This window comes from Hylobates moloch, unplaced genomic scaffold (assembly GCF_009828535.3).
Source record: "Hylobates moloch isolate HMO894 unplaced genomic scaffold, HMol_V3 SCAFFOLD_2, whole genome shotgun sequence".
Lineage (NCBI taxonomy): Eukaryota > Metazoa > Chordata > Mammalia > Primates > Hylobatidae > Hylobates > Hylobates moloch.
This window is the reverse complement of record NW_026652277.1, coordinates 124,422,042-124,447,389: the sequence shown is the minus strand read 5'-3', so window position 1 is coordinate 124,447,389 and position 25,348 is coordinate 124,422,042. Positions and strand designations below refer to the sequence as shown.

Sequence of the window (25,348 nt, the reverse complement as noted above, 5' to 3'; positions counted from 1 at the left end):
TGGATCATGGGGACGGTTTCTCATAAACGGTTTAACACCATTCCCCTTGGTGCTATTCTCGTGATAGTGAGTGAGTTATCACAACACCTGGTTGTTTTAAAAGTCTGTAGCACCTTCCCCCTTTCTTGCTTGGCTGGGCCACGTAAGACATGGCTACTTCTCCTTCACCTTCCACTGTGAATTTAAGTTTCCTGAGGCATTCGCAGAAGTGGAAGCTGCTCAGCTTCCTGTACAGCCTGCAGAACTGTGAGCCAATTAAACCTCTGTTTTAAATTAAATTATCCAGTCTTAGGTATTTCTTTACAGCAGTGTGAGAACAGACTAATACATGTACACACACACACTCCTAAGCATTCCAAAAGGATAGACTTTTGCTTTTAGGGAACCATCTAGCTATAATCTTAAGTTGAAGACCAGGGTACCTGCCTAAGAATTTGAAGAAAACCAGAATGTTCCTGAGGAATCCTCACCTGCCATATTTACAGGTTGTGTAAAAATATCATCCTGGGCACTTCGGGTTCTGTTGTCCTCTTTGATGAACTCCAAGTATGGTACAGCCTCACTCAAGGTGGTGGGAGTTAACAAGACATCTACTCCAGAGTTAAAAACATTTACAAAGTCATTAGCAATGAGGCGTCTCACTTTCTGTGCTTTGACGAAATAATTTTCATAGTTTCTGTGGGAAAAAAGTGGGTGACGTTTTTAAGGATTTTTTGTATTTTTCTTTTAATCAATTATCTTACATTAGGCTTGATAAAGAACCATTGGATTTCCATTTTCTGGCTGAACAAAAAGTTTGGCTTGCCTGTGTAATGCCCATTCTCTTCCCCCCAGCTCCCCAGTGGTGGGGCGTATATCAGAGAGGAGTGTTTTTCTATCATAGATGCCATAGGGGAAAGTTTGGGGATGAAGCAGAGCTTAAAGGCATTTCAATTAAGTTAGAAAACTGACACAGACTGTTGAGAAATCTTTGCCACTTTTCCCATCCCAAAACAGCCTGGGGCCTGACATCTTCTGCCCTGGGCCCCTTTCTCTTGATGTGGAAAGTCTGAATGCAGTATTTATAGACTTCTAAGGTTTTAAAATCCTGCATCAAGAATAAAATCAGAAATACTGGTTGGTTAAATAAAGAGTTTAGGCATTGTTTAAAAAAAAAAAAAAGAACCACTGGATTCTTGGCTTTTATGAGGAGGCACCACTAAGATTCTAAACATATAAAAATGAATTCTCTTCCACTGTGTTGCCACTCTAAGAGTTTGTATATATAAATTAATCAATCAGAATTCAGAATTCACTAGTAGATGCAATTCTACATGTATAATCTCAAAATATTAATAATTCCAGGGCTATCATTAAACCAGAATATTCATTGGTGAGGAAAGTAAAGTACATAGCAATAAATGACTTTCTAAAGGTAACTAAGATAGACTGGTAGACTATGCAGTATTTGAATTTTGTATTTTATGGATAGGTACAGCCCAGGGATAGAAATGTGAAATTCAAGAATGCTTATTTTACTAAAAAGACTAAAGAAAAAGCCAGACATAGGAGTAACCATAAGTCAATGATACCAAGAAAAGGAAAAAAAAAATCCTTTAGATTCTTCTGAAGCTGTTAGGAGAGGCTAGTAAGAACTAACTGTTCTAAACCTCAGTTTCCACAACAGTAAAAATGGATATACCTGCGCCAGTTTTACTGAGGGCCAAATAAAATACGATAAAAATGTGAAATATGTTTTACTCTAAAAGAGTGGTACAGAAATATCATAGGTCCTTACTCTTGACCACCAGGTCTACAGAGAGACCAATGCAGGCATCAAGTATAATTTACACAATGACAATAACTAAGTGGTTTAAACACCACATTACAAAACCCGAATTTTATAAAAAACAAATACTAGCCGTGCCTGATGGCGCATGCCTGTAATCCCAGCACTTTGGGAGGCTGAGGCGGGCGGATCACAAGGTCAGGAGTTTGAGACCAGCCTGGCCAACATGGTGAACTCCTGACTCTACTAAAAATACAAAAAAATTTAGCCGGGCATGGTGGTGGGCACCTGTAGTCCCAGCTACTGGGGAGGCTGAGGCAGGAGGAGAATCTCTTGAACCCAGGAGGTGGAGGTTGCAGTGAGCCAAGATCGCACCACTGTACTCCAGCCTGGCGACAGAGCAAGACTGTGTGTCAAAAACAAAAAAACAAAAAAAACAGATACTTGTTCTCTATTAAATTTCTTCCTACTTTAAATACGGCTCAGAAGAAGAACTGCTTCCATCCAAGATGGAGTAATGGAGATGGGATTTAATGGTATTTATTCTGTGCTATGGTTTGAATGTTTGTCCCCTCCAAAAGTCATGCTGAAATTTAATGGCCACTGTAACAGTATTAAGAGATGGGGCCTTTAAGAGGTGACTGGGCCATAACAACTCCACTCTTGAGTGGGATTGGTGCCATTCTAAGAGGGAAAGTTCAGCCCCCACCATGTGCTTTCCCTTTCTCTCCCTGTTTTTCTCCCTACCCTTGCTTTCTGCCATGTGTGGACATAGCAAGAAGGCCCTCGCCAGGTGCTGGCTTCTCAGTGTTGGACTTCCCAGCCTCCAGAACTGTGAGCCAGTAAATCTCCGTTTATTATAAATCACCCAGTCTCAGGCATTCTGTTATAGCAGCAAAAATGAACTAAGACTGCTTCTCAGAATAGGGGATTAAAAAAAAAACAAAAAAGAACTAAGAAACTCTGCCTTCTTAAACAACTAGAAAACTGGACAAAATATATGAAATGACCATATTCAGACATTAGACAACAGATGTTCAGGAGAAAAAGTTATGAGAGAAGAGAAACAAATGAAGTAAGCCAGGCCAGGTGTGGTCCCTCATGCCTGTAATCCCAGCACTTTGAGAGACTACGGTGGGCTGGGCGGGGAAGATTCCTTGAGCCCAGGAGCTCGAGACCAGCCTGGACAACACAGGGAGGGAGATCCTGTCTCTACAAAAAATTCTGCAGCAGTCCTAGCTTCACTGGGGGGTGGGGAGTGTTGAGGGTTGCTGAGAAGAGCTTGAGCCTGGGAGGTCGAGGCTGCCAGTGAGCCATGGTCACGCCAATGCACTCCAGCTTGGGTGACCAAGTGAGGCCTTGTCTCCAAAAAAAGAAAAGAAAATGAGATATGCCCTTTGATTTCCCCAGCTTAATGCCTAGGGGCAGTTTTCAGGCCTCATTCCAGAGAGAAAGCTAAACAGTATGTGGCGGGGGTAAGTTAAAGGCACAGAGATCTGAAGTTCAAGGAGGCAAAGGCAGCTAGAATTTACAAAGCAGGGTGCTGAATAGGAGGGAGTGGCACATAGAGAGAGCTCAAGAGATCTGCAGGGAGATTCCTTGAGTCTTTGGCTGAGCACTGATCTATGAATGCATGAGAAGAAATTCCCAAGGCTGGGGAAACAATCCCCAAAGAGCAGTGGACCGAACAATTCCTAGAGCTCAAACAGGGTTGGGAATAGTTTGTGTTTCTGACAGCCAAAGCGAAAAGACTTGAATATATGCAGGATCAAAGCATCACCTCAAAGTAAAGTAAAATTAGCCCTGGACTAAAGGCTGCTTTGGATTTATCTTAACAAAGCTTTAAAAGAAGCCTTGAAAAGATCCAACAAATTCCAAGCACCTTTATTGCATCCTGCGAAAAAGCCCAACACTGTTTAAAGGAATATAACAAAAGTCTAGCAAATGACAATGTAAAATTCACAATATATAGACATGAAAAGCAGCAAAAAATATGACCCATAACCAGAGAGGGAAAAAGCATTAATACAAACAGATGCAAAAATGCTGGAATGAGTAGATAAGAACATTAGAACAGTTACTATAAATATGTTTTTTTTTTTTTTTTTTGGAGACAGAGTCTCACTCCATCACCCAGGGTGGGGTGCAGTGGCACAGTCTCAGGTTACTGCAACCTCTGCCTCCCAGGTTCAAGTGATTCTTGTACATTGGCCTCTCGAGTAGCTGGAATTACAGGCATATGCCACCCCACCCAGCCAATTTTTGTATTTTTACTAGAGACAGGGTCTTGCCATGTTGGCCAGGCTGGTCTTGAACTTCTGACCTCAAGTGATCCACCCACCTTGGCCTCCCAAAGTGCTGGAATTACAGGTGTGAGCCACCGCACCCAGCCTAAATAAGTTCTATATGTTCAAGAAGGTAGAAGAAAACATAAAATAATGAAGAAATTGAAGGGATAAGAAGACCCACATGGAACTTCTAGAGAAAAAAATACAATGTATAAAAAATATACTGGAAAGAATTGACATAACAGAAAAAAAGATCAGTGATTCTGAGAATAGTAATGGAAACTAGCCAAAAGGAAGCAGAGAAAGAAAAAAGACTGGGGGAAAAAAAAGAATGTAGTGTCTGTGAGCTGTGGGACAACATCAGGCAGATTAACACACATGTGAAAAGAGTCCCAGACAGATGGAGGACAGAAAAACTATTTGAACAAATAATAGCTAAAATTTTCCAAATTTGATTAAAACTATAACCCAACAGATCAAAGCTGCTTAACAAACCCCTATGCAGAAGAAATATGCAGAGAACCACACCAAGGCACATCACAGTCAAATTCCTGAAAATCAATGATAAAGAGGAAATCTTAAAATCAGCCAGAGGGAAAAAAGATACATTATATACAGAGGAATGACCATAAGAATGACAACAGACTTCTCAGAAACTATGTAAGCCAGAAGACAATGGAACAAAACCTTTAAAGTATAGAAAGAAGAAGCAACCTATACTTTTTATTTTTTTAAAGAGATGGGCTCTTGCTCTGTTACTCAGGCTTAAGTGCAGTGGTGTGATCATAGCTCACTGCAGGCTCTAACTCCTGGGCTCAAGCAATCCTCCCACCTCAGCCTCCTGAGTAGCTATAACTACAGGAGTGCACCCTGTGCCCACCTTACCTATATTTTTAAACCCAGAGAAAATATCTTTCAAAATTAAAAGCAAAATAAAGAGTTTTACATATAAACCAAAGCTGAAAGAATTCACTCCCAAATGACTACAAGAAATATTAAAGAAAGTTCTTCAAGTAAAAACAAAATTATACCAGATGGAAATTTATATCTCTAGAGCAGAGAGAAAAGCACCAGAAATACTAAATATGTAGGTAAATATAAATGACACTATTTTTCTCATTTTAGATCTTTTTAAGAGAAAAATTACTATTTAAAGAAAAAAAGCAGAAGAAAAGGTTAAAAGAAAAAAGAACAGATGGAACAAATAGAAGATAAATAGCAAAAGGTAGATATAAACATGGTACATAAGTAAATATTTATGTCAATTAAAAATAAACTCTTCCTGGCTGGGCGTGGTGGCTCATGCCTGTAATCCCAGCACTTTAGGAGGCCAATGTGGGTGGATCACGAGGTCAGGAGTTTGAGACCAGCCTGGCCAACATGTTGAAACCCCATCTCTACTAAAAATACAAAAATTAGCCAGGCATGGTGGTGGGCACCTGTACTCCCAGCTACTCGGGAGGCTGAGGCAGAAGAATCGCTTGAACCCAGGAGGCGGGGTTGCAGTGCGTTGAGATTGTGCCACTGTACTCCAGCCTGGGTGACAGAGTGAGACTCCGTCTCAAATAAATAAATAAACAAACAAACTCTTCCTGGCACATAAGTTGACTTTTTAAAATAAAACAAGTATTAAAAATCCCATTTTTCCTATTACCTTTGTCCACCCAAGTTGACCCAACTTGGAACTGACTCAGGAGCTAGGGATACCAGCAGTAATTTTAACTTTCTTTTATCAGAACCCCCAAATGGTGATCATGAGAAATGCTTTCTGACTCCTCTCCTTCAATTTCTCTTTATGCTGTTACAATGACCTATATAATTCATCAACTTGTGCCCTGAGATAAACAATATGGTTCTAATCACTAATATGTGGCAAAAGTAACATCTTTAGCTTAATAAAAGTTTTTGCTTAGAAAATTTCTTAGCAATATTTCATTTTCTTTTCCTACTCCAAAGTCATTACAAACACCTGGTCAACATGGTAACAGTCTTTTAATCTGGAACATAATCAAATAGTATTCTTTTTTTTTTTTTTTTTTTTGAGATGGAGTTTCACTCTGTTGGCCAGGCTGGAGTGCAGTGGCATGATCTTGGCTCACTGCAACCTCTGCCTCCTGGGTTCAAGTGATTCTCCTGCCTCAGCCTCTCGAGTAGCTGGGATTACAGGTGCCCACCACCACGCCCAGCTAATTTTTGTATTTTTAGTGGAGACAGGGTTTCATCATGTTGGCCAGCTGGTCTCAAACTCCTGACCTCAGGTGATCTGCCCACCTCGGCCTTCCAAAGTGCTGGGATTACAGGCATGAGCCACTGGGCCCGGCCTCAAATAGTATTCTTAGAAAAAGTAATCAATCCTGTGGCCTGGCATGGTGGCTCATGCCTGTAACACCTGCACTTTGGAGGCTGAGGTGGGTGGACTGCTTGAACCCAGGAGTTGGAGACCAGCCTGGGCAACATGGTAGGATCCCATTTCTACAGAAAATACAAAAATTAGCTGGGCATGGTGGTACATGCTTGTAGTTCCAGCTACTAGGGAGGCTGAGGTGGGAGGATCACTTAAGCCCAAGAGGTCGAGGCTGCAGTGAGCTGAGATCACTTCACTGCACTCCAGCCTTGGTGACAGAGTGAGACACTGTCTCAAAAGTAAAAAGTAATTCTAACTATCGGCCCTGAGAGGATGCACAAATGAATAAAAGCTTTCTGCCCTTGAGGGCATGGAGAAAAACTCCAAGAAGCTCTTCGTTACAATAACCAATCTTGCTTTTTCACACTTCTCATGTCCTCTTAGACACTCTTCGTGGTATAGAAGATGAGGCCTGTTCACAAGATTGTGAATAAACTAATAATGAAGACAACTGAAGAAGGAGTCATAGTCATTTTGAATTCTTTCTTAGAGCAAAGACATACATAATGTAAGAAAAAACTAAGTTGATTCAATACATTTTTCAAGAGACAATACAACTCCCTGCTTAAGGCTCTAATAGCAATAAACCAATGTGGTAATACCCAAGGGACATTTAGTGAGATTAAAATCCTTAATGGCTTCCTACTTACACTCATCCCTTGGTGTCTGTTGGGGGTTTGGTTCCAAGACCCCTTTGGATACCAAAATCTGAGGATATTCAAGTCTCATATAAAATGGTGCAGTATTTGCATAAAACCTATGCACACCTCCTGCACGTTTAAAATCATCCCTAGATTACTTGTAATATTAAATGCAATGTAAATAGTTGTTATACTGTATTGCTTTTTAATTTGTATTACTTTTTATTGTTGTATGTTATTTTTTATTTTTTGAATTTTTTTTTAGTTGTGTTTGGTTGAATCCAATGTTGCAAAACCCACAGATATGGAGGACTGCCTGTAATTTGTACCAATCATTTAGCTAAAGTACCAATATTTCTTTTGTTTTTCAATACCAGGACCCAAAAGTGCCATAAACAGGTCTTTTCTAATTCAAATCATAAAGATTTTGTGTCTTTACTAAATATCTTGACTTATAAGACCTGATAGAGACATGTTACTTGAGGTTTCAAGAATGAAGAAAATTCCTAAATGAGTTGTCTTACTCTTTTAACAAGAAAAAGTTTCCTGAGAGAATTCTTCCTCTCACCACATCATTGAACCCTTCTCGTCTGGTTGCAGCATACATGGCTTCAGTGGATATATCAATGTCACATCTGTGACCTGAAAACAAGAAAAGGGTAAATATTACTTGAAAGGAAGTAAAGTCAGTAAAGTTTTGGCTAAAACCAGGCCTAGATTCACTTTTTTTTTTTTTGAGATGGAGTCTCACTCTGTCACGCACGCTGGAGTGCAGTGGTGTGATCTCAGCTCACTGCAACTTCTGCCTCCCTTGTCAAGTGATTCTCCTACCTCGGCCTCCTGAGTAGCTTAGATTACAGGTATGTGTCACCATGCCTGGCTAATTTAGATTCACATTTTTGTGACCAATACTAAAGTTTAGGGAGTTGCCCTTAATGGTTTCTTTTCCCTATCTGCCTTTTGACTGACTAACTGGTCATGGAGAGAGAAGAAAAGAACCAAGAAAGAAACTCCATTTGTTCACTCCCTCATTCATTCATTCAAACATTTATTGAGCTCCTACCATGTATCAGGTACTACATTAGCAGGACTGAGCATACAACAAGATACTATCCCTTCAAGTTATTCACAGTCCCGAGAAGCAAACCAAACATACACAGATATTTATGACAAACAGTGTAAGTACAAGTCTAAAATGACAAAGGTAAAATGATTCACTGATTAACTTTTCTGAATCATTATCTCAAGCATTAACTTTTTTGTCACTAATAAGTGAATCTTTCAAATGTTTGCTACAACTACCTTAAAAATAAAATAACCCAGCCATCTTACCATATTGTAGCCCATCAAATCTTGCCATATTCGATGCCACTTCTGATGTACACAATACATGGTAGCAGACAATTGAATAACTGGTGTGAGGAAGGGATACTTCAACTACTTTGGCCCCCTCAGACTCAAAGAGGTCAGCAGCTTTGGACCAAAGAGACTGTACTTCACTTGATAATTCTGGTACAAGATATTCCTTGTAGGAAAAAGTCAAGATACAAAATTGGAACTGTATAGATGATTTTGTAAAAATTTGTACTTCATCTGCATAGATTATTTTATAAAAATTTATACTTCAGGACCTTTGGTAATACATTAGAAAATATGATAAAATTGCTGGTAGGTAGCTAGAAAGATTGAATCCATTTAAGAGTGTTTATGGTATGACAAAGCACAGTACTAAATATTATGATCTGGATATAACAACATTAAAGATTGGAGGTCTGGTTGGGGAAAATATTTGTTAAATACTCATTATGTATCAGGTACTTAACAGCATGTCAGCATATATCAGCATATATGTTAATTGCTCATGTATCAGGTACCTTGTTAGATGATTTTCAAAGATTCTCTCATCTCATGCTTTTAACAAGCCTGTGATGTAGGTATTATAATCCTTCATTTTGTTAAGGAAAAATCTCAATATAAAAAGTTACTTTCCTAATGTTAAATAGCAGGTAAGTAGAGGGTCTAAGATTTCAAACTGGGTCTTTTTTAAAGCCTGTGCTCTCTGTAAATATATTCTTTTTAAAAGAACACACAGATATTGCCTTTTTTTTTTTTTTTTTTTTTGAGACAGGGTCTTGCTCTGTCACTCATGCTGGAGTGCAGTGGTGCAATCATGGCTCACGGCAGTCTCAACCTCCTGGACTCAAGCAATTCTCCCACCTCAGCCTCCCAAACAGCTAGGACCACAGGTGCATGCCTCCACACCTCACAATTTTGTTTTAACTTTTTGTAGAGATAGGGTCTCTGGATGTTGCCCAGGCTGGTCTCAAACTCCTGATCTCAAGCGATCCTCCTACCTTGGCTTCTCAAGGTGCTGGGATTACAGGCGTAAGCCACTGCACCTGCCCTTACATATATTACCTTAACGGAAGATTTTAAATAAAGTAGTATTTCTCTATAGCAGTGTTCTTACCTGGGGGTTACTTTTGTCTCCTTTTCCCTAACCAGGAGACACTTGACAATGTCTGCAGACATTTTTGGTTGTGGGATTGTGGTTTTGGTGGTGGGGTACTACTTGCATGTAGGGGTAGAGGCCAGGGATGCTACTAAACATCTTACAATGCACAGGACAGTCTCCCACAATAATTACCAGCCCCAAACACCAACAGTGCTGAGGTTGTGAAACTTCATTATTCTGCAGGGTAACTTATCTCCCTAAAAGATTTAAAGTATTAATATATTGCAAGGCTTAATTTTTTAAAAGGTTAGTAATTTAACATTATAACATTCATGTATTCATTACTCAATTGCTACTCTAATAGATGCAGTAGTAATAATAATAACAGTAAAGATGTTAACATTTTTTGAGGCATTACTATGCAAGCTATGGCTTTGGGCTAAGTCCTTTCTTTACATTAGGGATTGGCAAACTATGGCCCACAGGCCAGATGTGACAAGCCAGCTGGTTTTTGAAAATAAAGTTTTATTAGAGCAGAGACACACCTTTTCACTTACATATTGTCTGTGGCTGCTTTCTCACTATAATGGCAGAGTTAAGTAGTTATGATAAAGACTGTATGGTCCACAAAGTCTAAAATATTTACTATCTTGCCCATTACAGAAACAATTTACAGACTTAACATGACTGTGTAATTGATCCTCACAAATCTCTCTGAAGTCAATATTTTTATTATTCCCATTTTACAGATGGGGAAATTGAGCTAAAAGAGATTAAGTCACATACTCAACTCACATGATTAATAAAAGTGGCAGAGCAGAGATTCAAACCCACCCAATCTGCCTCCCAAGTCTGTGCTCTCTATTGGGCTTGACGGTATTTCTGTAAAGTAATGAAAAGAAAAAGTTACCTTTGGAATTCCTATACATAGTTTGCTCACATCTGCCAAACTGGGAAGCATGAATGGTTTATTAATAGGGTCATGTACTGTGGTAGAGTCCTTGGGGTCAGGTCCAGCCAGTGCACCTGTAAGGAGCAATACTTATGAATGACAGATATATTGTTTTATAGAAAAACTGTTGCAAATGATATAGAATTATATAAATACCCAACACAACTGCTGCATCATCCACACATCTGGTTAAGATTCCTGGCACATCCATCGAATTCACCAGGGGAATGAGACCATGACGGGAAACTAAGCCATAGCTTGGTTTGAAACCAACAAGCCCACAGTGGGCAGCAGGATTTCTGGTCGATCCTCCTGTATCTGATCCTAAAGCCCTGGAATTTAAATGGAATTATCTTTAGAAGAATGATATATCTCTAATTATATTTGGAATCTACCCTTTCAATTGTATATTTTTAAACTGTATTTCCCTCTGATTACACAAAAGTAACACATGTTCATCTCAGAGAATTCATAAAGTATAGAAAACTTTAGGCACTCAATATTCCAATACCCAGAGGAAAACACTGTTTTTAGCATATTAACTTCAAGTCTTTTTAAAAATGAATTTTTTCATCGTTGAGATAATTCTGTAATCATGTTTCCATCCCTTTTTTAACATTAGCCTTTTACTATGTCATTAAAATTCCTGAAAATGTAAAGTATATGTAATATTCCATCATATAAATTGGTGGTTCCTGGTATTTTAAAGTCCATTCTCCTTTTAATATACATATAAATCTTGTACTTTCCTCTGATGTTGATATTGAAAACAAATCAAATTAATGGCAATTTTACAGACTAAATATGCCCCTCCTGGAAATTCAGATACAGCCCTTTGCTACCCACCCCATTTAGAATCATGGATAAAGATGTATAATAATTTACTTAAACACTTATGTTGTTTCTAACTAGAATAACTATTTAATAAATAACTTCGTAATGAAAATCTCTCAACATAAATTTCTGCTTATGTGTGAGTACTTTTTAGGCTAGCTTCCAAGAAGTAGACTTAGTGCACATAAGTTTCTGATATGTACTGTCAAATTACTTGTCAGAAAGATTATGTCAATTTGTATTCCCAGTTGCAATGAGTCAGATTGTGTTTTAAAGTTTCAGTACCATCACTGAGTACTAGTAATTTTTAAAATTGTTAGTGTGATAACCAAAAAGTTTTTATTAATGTGCATTTTAAATAATTTTGCACGCTTATTTATACATGCATTACTCAACTACAAAGTGACTGTTCATTTCTTTACCCAGTTACCTACAGAGTTTGTGTTGTTCTTATTTTAAAAAAAACAAAAAAAGGACCTGGAAGACATTAGGCTAAGTGAAATGAGCCACTCACAGAAAGACAAATACTATGTGACACCACGTACATGAGATAACTAGAGTAATCAAATTCATAAGACAGAAAGTAGAAGGTGGTTACCAGAAGAGGGTTGAAGGGTACACAGTTTTAGCATTGCAAGATGAAAAGTGTTCTGAAGACTGATTGCACAACGTTTTTAATACTTTTAAACTGTACATTTAAAAATGGTTAGGCTGGTACATTTTATGTTATGTGCATTTTACCACAATTAAAAAACCATTTCAGGAAAACAAAAGTTGTGCTGTAGAATAGTACATATCTACTATAAAAATTAAAATATTATATAACTATATGATGTATAAAGTAAGATTTCTCTTATAATCACAGCCCCCACAATAACCGTTACCAGTTCTGACATGCATTCATCCAGACATCCAGTACTTCCATGCAATGACTGACATATATATGTATGCAATTGTTACTTTTAACAGAAATGGGTTCTGCAACTTATTTTTCACTTAACAATTTATCTTGGTTATTTTTCCATGTCATTGCATAGTGCTCTAACTCATCCTTTTTAGTGGCTGCACAGTACTCCAGGAATCGTCCTATTTTAAAAACTATTGTAAAAGAAATCAAAAAGGGGGAAACAAATCAAAAAGGAGGAAACAAAAGCAGAACACTTTACAGTTTGGGATACATTCAATCTGAAGTTATTTTTGGTCTGTGCTTCTGTTGCTTATATTTAAAGTGAAGCTTTGGACTGAACAATGCTCCTAACAATAACATGGCACTTGTGCCCTATGGAAAATGCAAATTATATTTCCTTTCTTACAGTGTCAAGTTAAGCTACAAAATCAGACTGTTGCTTTCACAATTTTAAAAGATACATTTTCTTATTAGCATTCACTGACGGCTACGTGAAAGTAAAACTTACATTTCCATAGGAATTATGTGTCAAAATGCCATCTACTCAAAGCACATTCAGAAAGATGAACACTAAGTGGGATGATGAGGACAGAAAAAAAGCACCTAATCCTGCAGTCCTAACTTGTCAGAACTCACATTAATATTAATGCAATGCTATAAAATTCCACAGAGATAAAATGAAATGGTTTTACTTGTTAATAAGATTTTAGGAAAACTGAAAAAAAATCTGTAGAACTCATATCTCCATAGCTCTAAAAAAATATAAATAATTTATGGATTGCAATGTGTGTGAAAGAACTTAGTTTTAATGGATAATTAAGGGGAGATAAAATACAAAACTATTACTAAAGAAACACATTCATTTTGATTAAATTGAGACTGATAAATACAGCAACAGCCATGTTTACTTTCTTTTCTTTTGGTAGTTAAGAAATGCTTTACAAATGGAACTGAAAATATGATCAATGGATTCTTACCAAATACAAAGTATGAGAGATAAACAGAATCAGCACCTAACAAGCTTGAAAAAACTTTACTTACTGATGTACATTTTTAATTGCAGATTTCTGAAAACACTATTTAAAATATCTTATTAATACATATTAGCATTTTTTCTTTTCTTTTTTCCTTTTTTTCAAAAGATTGATCTTGCTGAAGGATAAACATTACTAACAGTTTAGTTCAGCAGCACTCAACTAAAGCCATTGTATGTTAGTCCCTAAATATTTGTACAGTGAGCACACACTCAAATTATTTAAAAATGAAATGCAATGAAGTTCATTTATGTTCAATGCTTTATTCTGCAAGATCCACAAAATCATATTTTAAGGGAACCAGACACTATGGAGAAAAATTTGTTATTTTAAAGTTAAAAGTATTAAATATACATAGTGTACTGTACAGTTGAGTGCAACTCAAGATATAATTTTGATATACCTTTCAGCACATATAGCTCACTAGAAAGAAAAATACCAAGGTATGAACTACTCTGTTGCTGGATACAGTTTATGACTGTTTGTATTTGGGTGGGTTTTAAAATACAGATAGAGAAAAGCATCTTACGCATAGCATGTGAACGCCGATACGGCAGCTGCACTCCCACCTGAGCTTCCTCCAGTTATCAGCCAGTCTGAATCTTCATTCTCGCTGTGGGGATTCTGCTTCCTCTTTTCTCTATATTGTTTTGAATAACCCCAGGGGTTTTTAACTGGTCCAAATACACCATCTGTGCTCCCAGATCTGATGAAGAAGCGAAGCAAGATACCTTAGTAAAACTTTCATTTTATGTGAAAATTTCATCTTCTGAGTACATTATTTGCTTCTGACACTCATTGAACATTTAAGAACCCACTGTAGCTTGAATTGAAAAAGGTGGGAAGCCTGTTCAGATGTAGCTTTCATCAATTGACAGTTGTGGAGGATGGGAAGGAAGAGCATTTGCGGTAGAAAGTAGAGAAAGCTAATCTGCTAAGAAAAGATTTTGCCTCTTTTGATCATCCAATTCAACTGAAGATAATTTCCCTTGTGAATCAAGGTCTTCCAGCTGAAAAGGGTTACATTCAAACAGTTAAGTCTTCTGAGGAAATCTCTCCCTTAACCAGAAGTTCTATGAAAAACATTATAAGTGGAATGCTAATAACTTACTTTTAAATTTTTGAAATGATTTTATTCTCAGATAAATTGCAAAAATAAAAATAACATATAAAACACTTTATACCCTTTACCCAGATGTACCTACGGTCAACATTTTATCCCTTTGCTTTACTACTTGTGTGCTCTGTGTACATTTGTACATACACAAAGTATGATAGAAGCTTAAGGGTATCTTAAGGGTAACTTACATATACATCATAGCCCTTTATCCCTAAATACTTTAGTGTGTATTTCCTAAGAATAAGGATATCACGTTATACAGTCACAGTATAGTTATCCATCTCAGTAACATTAATATCAATACAATACATTTTTTTTTCTTTTTTGAGATGGAGTCTCGCTCTATTGGCAGTCTGGAGTGCAGTGGCACGATCTCGGCTCACTGCAATCTCCCTCTCCCGGATTCCAGCAATTCTCCTGCCTCAGCCTCCCGAGTTGCTGGGACTACAGGTGCGTGCCACCATGCCAGGCTAATTTTTGTATTTTCATTAGAGACGGGGTTTCACCACACTGGCCAGGATGGTCTCAATCTCTTGACCTCGTGATCCACCCGCCTTGGCCTCCCAAAATGCTGGGATTACAGGGGTGAGCCACCGTGCCTGGCCTACAATACTTTAATCTACTGTATGTAATTCAATTCTGTCAACTGATTCAATAACGTACTTTGGCCGGGCGCAGTGGCTCACGCCTGTAATCCCAGCACTTTGGGAGGCCGAGGAGGGCGGAATATGAGGTCAGGAGATCGAGACCATCCTGGCTAACACAGTGAAACCCCGTCTCTACTAAAAATACAAAAAATTAGCCGGGCGTGGTGGCAGGCGCCTGTAGTCCCAGCTACTCGGGAGGCTGAGGCAGAAGAAAGGCGTGAACCCGCGAGGCGGAGCTTACAGTGAGCCGAGATCGCGCCACTGCACTCCAGCCTGGGTGACAGAGCAAGGCTCCATCTCAGGAAAAAAAAAAAAAAAAGTACTTTATGGCATTTTATCCCCTTCCTGGATCAAATCTAGAGTCAGGTCTTCCATTTAGTTATCATTGTCTCTCTTTTTATTTTTTATTTTTATTTTTTGAGACAGTCTCACTCTATCGCCCAGGCTGGAGTGCAGTGGCACGATCTTGGCTCACTGCAAGCTCCGCCTCCCGGTTTCAAGTGATCCAGGTTCAAGCAATTCTCATGCCTCTCGAGTAGCTGGGACTACAAGCATCCACTACCATGCCTTGGCCTCCCAAAGTGCTGAGATTACAGGTGTGAGCCACTGTGCCCAAGCTCATTGTGACTTTAATTTTGAATTCCCCTAATGATCAACGATATTAAGCATTTTTTCATGTTTGTCAACTATGTTTTAATCTCTGATGAAATGTCTTCTTAAATCTTTTGTTCATTTTTTAAAAATAGAGTTGCTTGTTTTCTTATTGAGGCAGGAAATGTTCTATGTATTTTGGATATCAGTTCTTTCTGAGATACGTGTTTTGCAAATATTTTTCTCTCAGTCTGTGGCTTGCGTTTTCACTTTCTTAGCAGCATATTTCAAAGTACAGAAGTTCTTAATTTTAATGAAGTCTATCAATTTTTTTTTTTTTTTTGAGAAGCAGTCTTGCTCTGTTGCCCAGGCTGGAGTGCAGTGGTGCGATCTCGGCTCACTGCAACCTCTGCCTCCCGGGTTCATGCCGTTCTCCTTCTTCAGCCTCCTGAGTAGCTGGAACTATAGGCGCCTGCCACTATGCCCAGCTAATTTTTTGTATTTTTAGTAGAGACAGGGTTTCACTGTGTTAGCCAGGATGGTCTCGATCTCCTGACCTCGTGATCCGCCCACCTCAGCCTCCCAAAGTGCTGGGATTACAGGTGTGAGCCACCGCGCCCGGCCAAGTCTATCAATTTTTTAAGTGGATTTGTGCTTCATGTGTCCTATCTAAAAGAACTCTGACTAATTCAAGGTCACAAATATTTTTCCTTGTTTTTTTAAATTGTTTTTTTTTTCAGTAAAGACAGGGTCTCACTATGTTGCCCAGGCTGGTCTAGGACTACTGGGCTCAAGCAATCCTACTGCGTCAGCTTCCCACAGTGCTGAGATAACAGGCGTGAGCCACCAGGCCCAGCATCCTCTAAATTTTCTAAAGTTTTATGATGTTAGGTTTTACTTTCTTTATCTCTTATCCTGGAAGATTTTCACAGCCCTTTTTTTTGTTTTCATATGATATTTTAATAGAATGGTTCTCATTTTGGATTTATCTTTTGTTTCCCCATTATTAGAGTCAGGTTACACATTCTCAGCTAGAATATTACATAGGTGATATTGTATCCTCAGACAATTACATCTGGAGGCACATAACATCCACTTCACCCTCACTGGTGATGTTAATTTTGATCAGCTGATGAAGGCAATTTCCTAAAAGCCTTTGTTCAAATTTACTCCCATGGATTAGTTCATTCAACATATATATAATGAATTCCAAGACATACCACTTTGAACTACACAAGCAAGGACTCGTTTCTATAAAACAGAGAACAAAGACCAAGCAAATATTACAAATGTGACAAGTGTCATAAAAGGGTAAGTATAAAGTACTTTTGGTGAAAGACTGCTTTTCCCTAAGATCAAGATCAAGGCAAGGAAATCTGCTCTCACCACTTCTATTCAACGTTGCACCTAAGGCCCTCACCGGTGCAGTAAGGCAAGAAGAAGAAATAAGACTAATTCTATTTGTAGACTACACAATTTGCTACATAAAATATTCTACAGAATCCACAAAGATCAACTAGAACTAATAAGCGAGCTTTAACAAGGTCATGGGATAAAAGGTCAATATAGAAAAATCAATTATGTTTCAATGTACTAGCAATAAACAGTTAGAAACTGAAAAAAATACAATTTTCTATAGCATTAAGAAACATGGCCGGGGGCAGTGGCTCACGCCTATAATCCCAACACTTTGGGAGGACGAAGTGGGTGGATCACAAGGTCAGGAGTTTGAGACCAGCCTGGCCAATATGGTGAAACTCTATCTCTACTAAAAACACAAAAATTAGCCGGGCATGGTGGCACGTGCCTGTAGTCCCAGCTACTTAGGAGGCTGAGGCAGGACAATCTCTTGAACCCAGGAGGCGGAGGTTGCAGTGAGCCGAGATCACACCATTGTACTCCAGCCTGGGTGACAGAATGAGATTCTGTCTCAAAAAAAAAAAAAAAAAAAAAGAAAAGAAACATAAAACACAGGAATAAATCAAATTATATGTACAATTTACATGCAGGAAATCATAAAAACATTCCTGAGTAGGCCGGGTGCGGTGGCTCAAGCCTGTAATCCTAGCACTTTGGGAGGCCGACGTGGGCAGATCATGAGGTCAGGAGTTCGAGACCATCCTGGCCAACACAGTGAAACTCTGTCTCTACTAAAAATACAAAAAAATTAGCAGGGTGTGGTGGCGGGCGCCTGTAGTCCCAGCTACTCGGGAGGCTGAGGCAGGAGAATGGCATGAACCCGGGAGGCAGAGCTTGCAGTAAACCGAGATGGTGCCACTGCACTCCAGCCTGGTGGACAGAGCCAGACTCTGTCTCAAAAAAAAAAAAAAACAAAACATTCCTGAGTAAAACAAAATGGATGAGAAGATGAGAAGACATGTATTATGATGCCGATTCTTTCCAAGTTGATCTATAAATTCAACACAATCACAATCAAAATCCCATTAAACTTCTTTGTAGAAATTAGCAAGCTTATCCTAAAACATACCAAAATATAAAAGAACTAGATTATGTAAAATGATTTTGAAAAAGAAGAACAAAGTTAGAAGACTCTTACTACGTAATTTCAAGGCTTACTATAAAGCTATAATAATCAAGATGGTGTGACACTGGAATAAACAGAGATGCAAGAGTTCAGAAACAGACCTACATGAATGTGCTTGATTTTTGACAAAAAAACCTAAGATCATTCAACGAGAAAAGGATAATCTTTTTTATTATTAGTGCTGGAGTTAATGGACATCCATATGTTTAATAAATGGACTTTATTCATACTATATACAAAAATCTAATTTGAAGTGAATCACAGATCTAAATGTAAGAGCTAAGACTATAAAACTTCTAGGAAAAAAGTCTTTGCGACCTTTGTTAGGTAAAGATTTCTTGGCCAGGCCCGATGGCTCACATCTATAATTCCAGCACTTTGGGAGACCAGGCGGGCAGATCACCTGAGGTCAGGAGTTTGAGACCAGCCTGGCCAACATGGTGAAACCCCGTCTCTACTAAAAATACAAAATTAGCTGGGGCTGGTGGTGCACGCCTGTAATCCCAGCTACTCGGGAGGCTGAGGCAGGAGAATCACTTGAACCTGGGAGGTGGAGGTTGTAGTGAGCCGAGATTGTGCCATTGCACTCCAAGCACTCCAGCCTGGGCAACAAGAGCGCAACTGTGTCTCCAAAAAAAAAAAAAAAAAAAAAAAAAGATTTCTTAGGACACATGAATCATAAAAGAAAAAAATTCAGCCAGGTGAGGTGATGTGTGCTTGCAGTCCCAGCTGCTCGGAAGGATGAGGTAACACAGTGAAACCCCATCTTTAAAAAATAAAGGAAAAAATGGGCCAGGCACAGTTGCTTGTGCCTCCCAACACTTTGTTGGACCAAGCTGGGAGCACAGTTCGAGTCCAGAAGTTTGAGACCAGCCTGGGCAATCCAGTGAGACTCTGTCTATATGAAATGAAGAAAAGAAAAAAGGAAAGAAAGAAAAGAAGGCCGGGCGTGGTGGCTCATGCCTGTAATCCCAGCACTTTGGGAGGCCAAGGCAGGTAGATCACCTCAGGTCAGGAGTTCAAGAGCAGCCTGGCCAACATGGTGACACCCAATCTCTACTAAAAATACAAAAATTAGCTGGGCATGGCAGGGCATGCCTGTAGTCCCAGCTACTTGGGAGGCCGAGTCAGGAAAATCACTTGAAGCTGGGAGGCGGAGGCTGCAGTGAGCCGAGATCGCACCATTGCACTCCAGCACGGACGACAAGAGCAAAACTCTGTCTCAAAAAAAAAAAAAAAGAATGAAAAGAAGAGAAAAAAGAAAAAAATTGATAAATTGGACTTTATCAAAATTAAGAACTTTTACTCTTTGAAAGGCATGTTCAGAGAATAAAAAGATAAACCAGAGACTTGAAGAAAATATTTGCAAATCAGCACCTATCTGATAATGGATTTGAATCCAAAATATATGAAAGAATTCTTTTTTTTTTTTTTTCTGAGACGGAGTTGCACTCTTGTAGCCCAGACTGGAGTGCAATGGCGTGATCATGGCTCACCGCAACCCCTGCCGCCCGGGTTCAAGCAATTCTCCAGCCTCAGCCTCCCGAGTAGCTGGGATTACAGGCATGCGCCACCACACCCGGGTAATTTTTGTGTTTATAGTAGAGACAGGGTTTCTCCATGTTGGTCAGGTCAGTCTCGAATTCCCTACCCAGGTGATCCACCTGCCTCGGCCTCCCAAAGTGCTGGGATTACAGGCATGAGCCAGAAAGAATTCTTACAACTCAATAATAAGATGACCCAATTTCAAAAAATGGGCAAAGAATTTGAACAGCTACTTCACTGATGAAGATACAGGTATGGCAAAATAAACACATGAAAAGATGTTTAACATTATTAGTCACCAGGGAAATACAAACCAAAAGCAAAATTAGAGATGATTATGTATCTATTAAACAACTGAACATAATCTCACAGAGGGACTAAGAAACTGGCATTATATCCTCAATCCTTTTAGGTAACTACATTTAGTGAAAATAAAGGCACAGATAGAAGAAACTCAAGAGAAGATTTCAATTTTACTTACCCCATAGCAAACTCATCTAAATTTGTTTTTCCCATTAGTAGAGCTCCCTGATCCAACAACTTCTGAACTACAGTAGCATTATAAGGTGGTATATAACCTGAAAAAAATTTAGTTACTATTATTTTTTTTTACAGTCCAGAAGTCTTTTATTTGTTTATACCTATTATGCCATGAATTCACAGGGAATAGGCTCCAGCAGCTCAGGAGCCTTCCCATTGGTTCTCACACAGTGCGCTTCTCTGGGTGGAGCAGGCTGGCACTTCAGTTGAACCCAGGTACCTTTCTCTTTGGCTTCCTTCTTTTTCTCATCATTTTCCTCAATGCATTTCAGGAAACTATCTCAGCTCTTACAGCACTTACTGTGCTCAATATGCACATTCTTTCTCTTGGCAAGAATCTTGCCCTTGTTTGTTTACAACACTGCCAACAGCATGCTGGGGAACACTGTACACTCTCCAGTTTTGCCATGGTAACACTTGTGGGGCATTCCTTTTTGAACAATCCCATTCCCTTGATGTCCACAACATCACCTTTCTTACAGGTTTGCATGTACGTGGCAAACAACTCCCTGTTTTCTAAAAGGCCTGGAAAACACATATCGGGTGCCTCTCCTCTTTCCCTCTGTGTTCATCATTTTGGTGAATTACTGGATGATGGTGGTTCCTGCCAAAAGGCCAGTTACCTTTTTACAGGAAACAAAACAGTGAACATGCAAATCATATGTAAGAAACAAGAGTCGGCTGGGTGGGGTGGCTCATGCCTGTAATCCCAAAACTTTGGGAGGCCAAGACAGGCGGATCACCTGAGGTCAGGAGTTCGAGCCCAGCCTGGCCAACGTGGAGAAACCCTGTCTCTACTAAAAATATAAAATTTAGCTGGGTCTGGTGGTGCATGCCTGTAATTTCAGCTACTCAGGAGGTGAGACAGGAGAATCACTTGAACCCAGGAGGCAGAAGTTGCAGTGACCCGAGATCGCACCACTGCACTCCACTCTGGGCGACAGAGCAAGACTCCATCTTAAACAAACAAACAAACAAACAAAAAACAAAAAATCAAGAGTCTAAACTGCAATTAAGCAATTCATAGTGATACGTATTAATTATCCCTAATTTAAATAATCAGTTGTACTTTCTTCCAGTAATTTTTTTCTACCGCTAATGTATGTTTTCCAAAGATAGTCTGCACCTTCACTATTTTTATAATCTAGAAACACTGACTTTAACAGTTAGTTCTACAAAATATTGCATGATAGTCAGAGATGTACCCAGTATTTTTGAAATAGTAAATCTCTATTTGGCTCATTGTACTTGACGTTTTCTTCTCATATGATGTTATACCACACAGTAATTTTTATGTATTTCCAGTAGAAATAGATCTTTATTTTCAACTAAAATTTTCTCTAGCTATTGAAAAGCTCTAGTATATATTCCAAAATAATTAACAACAGTCTGCATATTAGAGGAAGGTGGGGCATATTCCTCATAGAATATTATTTTTAGCGTCTAGTACTCTGAATAACCTTTTTTCTATTTCTGTTTCTTCCTAGGATCCAAATATCTTGATAAACCTGCTTTCTTTTGACCAAACTCTAAAGAATAAATCTAAGCATTGCCATACTGTGCTACAAGAGATAGAGGAATCAGGAAATAAAAAATAACTGGTCAGTAGATGTTAATGAATCCTCACATCATCCACAGGAGAAGGGTATTGATGATAGCCAGTTCATACTTATTCCCATGCTATCAATGAGCTGAAGGTAGAGGTTATGTAGTGCATTTATGGTAATCAGTTTTTTTATTTCGTTTTTTAGAGATGAGGTCTCACTATGTTGCCCAGGCTGGACTCAAACTCCTGAGCTCAAGTGATTCTCCCAAGTAGCTGGGACTACAGGTACGCACCCAGTTGGTAATTAGTTACTGAACTGAGTCTTCCTAAATATTAATAGAATTTTTGAAAACTTCTGAGCTAGCATTCATTAAGCTGGCTGACCTCTAAAGAAAAATTCTGCATTCTAAAACAGCAAATAGTAAAAAAAAAAAGGTGATACTATATTCTAAATATTTCCTTCAAAGATATAATTAGTCTGAGATTATCTTGGTATTTTATTATCCTTAAAGCGAAAAATATCTATTTTTACAAAATTATCAATGCTCTGATCAGTTAAACTTTACCTTTCAGCATATTTGATGCACATGTTGTCTCAATGCCGGACGTGCTAAAGTTGTCTTTTACTGCAATAGGAATTCCATCTAAATCCCCAAGTGACTGTCCTGCATTAAAAAGCCAAAAGAGTGATAAAGGAGATAGTTTAAAATATAAAGATACATGAATACATGTTATTACAGTAACTACTAGTTTTTGGCAAAGATACTTCTTCAGAAATCAAATTTATGGCAGAAATTAATACAGTTGGACATTATGAAGCATCACATAGCCATTACCCTCATTTTTATTATCCTCATGACAAGTTCTTTAAATAAGGCTATGTTTTATGTTTAAAGCTTCGCTTGCCAAATGGAGACTGCTACAACCAATTAAACTTCTCTGGAGATACAACAATTAAGTATAGTTAAAAGCAATTTACCATTCTTATATCTCTTTTCTGATTCTTCAGCTTGTTTTAAGGCCACCTCTTCTGAGACAGTAATGTAGGCATTTAGAAACTTGGTCTTCTTGATAAGAGAGAGACATTTTTGACAGAGCTCTGTTGGTGTAATTTGGCCTTGTTTCAGTGCCGCAGAAACCTATAGTGTATACAATTCAAAAACCTTTTACTGAGTCTGCAGAAGTTTCAAATGTTGTATTGGTGGGGGTGGGGGGAGATGGAGTGGCTAAGTATAACATTTTAAAGTGAGGCTTGGGTTCAAAATCAAGAGAACCTATTACCTCTACACTTAGTGTAGTGGATGAAGGGTGATGCACTGATCAGCTTGAGGACAGGTGGAGGACATGACATTCTTCTCCTTAGCTAACTTTTGGTTTCAAAGTCAGGCTGTACAAACAACAGCAATAAGTTAGGTAAACCTTCCTGTCCAGGGGGAGTTGAGGCCCAGCATGGGTGAAGGATGGCTGAGGGCAGATTCCGTACAGAGGGTAGCTTAGCTGCAACACAGGCAGTCCAGAGAGAAAAAAAGAGAAGTGAACTGGACAAGGCATTGCAGGATTTTTATGGCTCTCTAAATAAGATCTTTATACCTATTGTGGAGTTCAAGTAAGAGACACTATGAATTGAGAGAAATGCTTATAAAATACGGGTTCAAAGGCAAAGTAAAAACAAACTTTTCTGAAATTCTGTCTTTAGGGAAGACATTAGGAAGGCTGGTAAAGAAGGAGTTAAAAAAAAAACTGCACCGAAAGTGACTGGGAAGTAGTGAATACCAGTGTATATTGACAGGAAGTAGGGCCTGAGATGGAGTCATGAGTGTCTAATATTTCCTGTAGGAAGTAATAATAACATGTACTTACTAATCAGATAAAAGGGATGAATAACAAGAAGTAAAAGATGACACCAAAACTTTGGAGATTTTATGAAAAGATAATTGGATTAGACGGGAGCTGAGAGAAAAGGAGACTAGGGGAAGGAATAGTATTTACCGAGTATTTCCCAAGAGCCAGGCATGCTCTATTGCTTTACATGCATTATTACTTCATTTAACCCTTAAAACAACCACACTGGCCGGGAGCGGTGGCTCACGCCTGTAATCCCAGCACTTTGGGAGGCCGAGGTGGGCAGATCACAAGGTCAGGAGTTGGAGACCATCCTGGCCAACATGGTGAAGCTCTGTCTCTACTAAAAATACAAAAATTAGCCAGGTGTGGTGGTGCATGCCTGTAGTCCCAGCTACTTGGGAGGCTGAGGCAGGAGAATCACTTGAACCTGGGAGGCGGAGGTTGCACTGAGCCAAGACCGCGCCACTGCACTCCAGCCTGGTGACAGAGCCAGACTGTCAAAACAAACAAACAAAAAAACACACATAAACAACCACACAAGTTAGGTACTGTTTATCTCATTTGACAGATGAAGAAACTGAAGCTCAGAGACCTTGAGTGATTTGCCCAAAGTCACACAAGTAGTAAAGGACAGGGTGACTTCATAATATACAGTCTTCACCATTCCTATCTCTACTCTATTGGAAGCTTAGTTTGTCCTCCAAGTTGACAGTATTTTCATGTGTCCCATAAAGCAACAGAAGTTTGCATTTGAGGGGAAAATCTCCAAATGATCTGCTCTCAGCTACTGAGTAAATCATCAAAGCAATGGCATTCTTGGGGCTGAGGGTTTTAAATGCAACAAGCAATGGGAAGAGGTCATCAAGAGGATCCCTAATGCTCACTGACAAGAGGAAAAGGACTTCCATGGGGAGGCTGCTGGACTGCTGCAGGGATGGGGAGGGCAGCAAGGTCCGACTTAAGGAAGTGACTTTTATGGTAACAAGAAGAGAGAGTTCATCTAATGGTTTGTATGAAAGGTAAACCCGTGGCCAGGCGCGGTGGCTCAGGCCTGTAATCCCAGCACTTTGGGAGGCCGAGGCGGACAGATCACCTGAGGTTGGGAGCTCGAGACCAGCCTGACCAACATGGAGAAATCCCGTCTCTACTAAAAATACGAAATTAGCCAGGCGTGGTGGCACATGCCTGTAATCCCAGCTACTCGGGAGACTGGGGCAGGAGAATCGCTTCAACCCGGGAAGCAGAGGTTGCGGTGAGCTGAGATCGTGCCATCACACTCCAACCTGGGCAACAAGAGCAAGACTCTGTCTCAAAAAAAAAAAAAAAAAAAAAAGAAATGTAAACCCTCTAGAAGAAAGAAGCTAGAAGGAATAAAAGAGAGCAGTGTGTTTTAACATCATGTATATGGAACGGGAAGAACAAAGATGGTAGTAGGCTGGGTAGAAGAGAGTTAGAACTAGCAAAAACCCAGAGCTAGAGAGACAAATATATGTAGGCAGGCGCATCCCATGGCTAAGTTGTAATAATGAGAATTGCATCTGCCACTTTCTCTCCTTCCTTGACTCCTCTCAAGTCCCCTAATGCCTACTAGTCTCCAGCTGCTTCCAGACTGGTATGAGGGTAAAAGCTAAGGTGTTACAATTGTGGTTGAACAGCAAGAAATAAGACTGTCTAGGAGTATTCACT

General features: G+C 39.1%; 1 protein-coding gene and 1 pseudogene across 1 annotated transcript in view; both read right to left on the bottom strand.

Annotated features, from left to right (window-relative positions):
* Positions 1 to 25,348, bottom strand: part of QRSL1 (glutaminyl-tRNA amidotransferase subunit QRSL1) — a 38,538-nt gene that overhangs the window by 4,730 nt on the left and 8,460 nt on the right. Inside the window, exons 2-10 of the mRNA XM_032155962.2 lie at positions 22,797 to 22,956; positions 22,384 to 22,482; positions 20,213 to 20,309; positions 13,813 to 13,989; positions 10,665 to 10,840; positions 10,467 to 10,582; positions 8,434 to 8,626; positions 7,626 to 7,743; positions 471 to 676 (exon numbers count right to left, since the gene is read on the bottom strand). Of these exons, the coding sequence (XP_032011853.1) occupies positions 471 to 676; positions 7,626 to 7,743; positions 8,434 to 8,626; positions 10,467 to 10,582; positions 10,665 to 10,840; positions 13,813 to 13,989; positions 20,213 to 20,309; positions 22,384 to 22,482; positions 22,797 to 22,956 (1,342 nt within the window). The remainder of the gene's footprint in view (positions 1 to 470; positions 677 to 7,625; positions 7,744 to 8,433; positions 8,627 to 10,466; positions 10,583 to 10,664; positions 10,841 to 13,812; positions 13,990 to 20,212; positions 20,310 to 22,383; positions 22,483 to 22,796; positions 22,957 to 25,348) is intronic.
* Positions 20,352 to 20,846, bottom strand: LOC131382862 (large ribosomal subunit protein eL21-like; annotated as a pseudogene).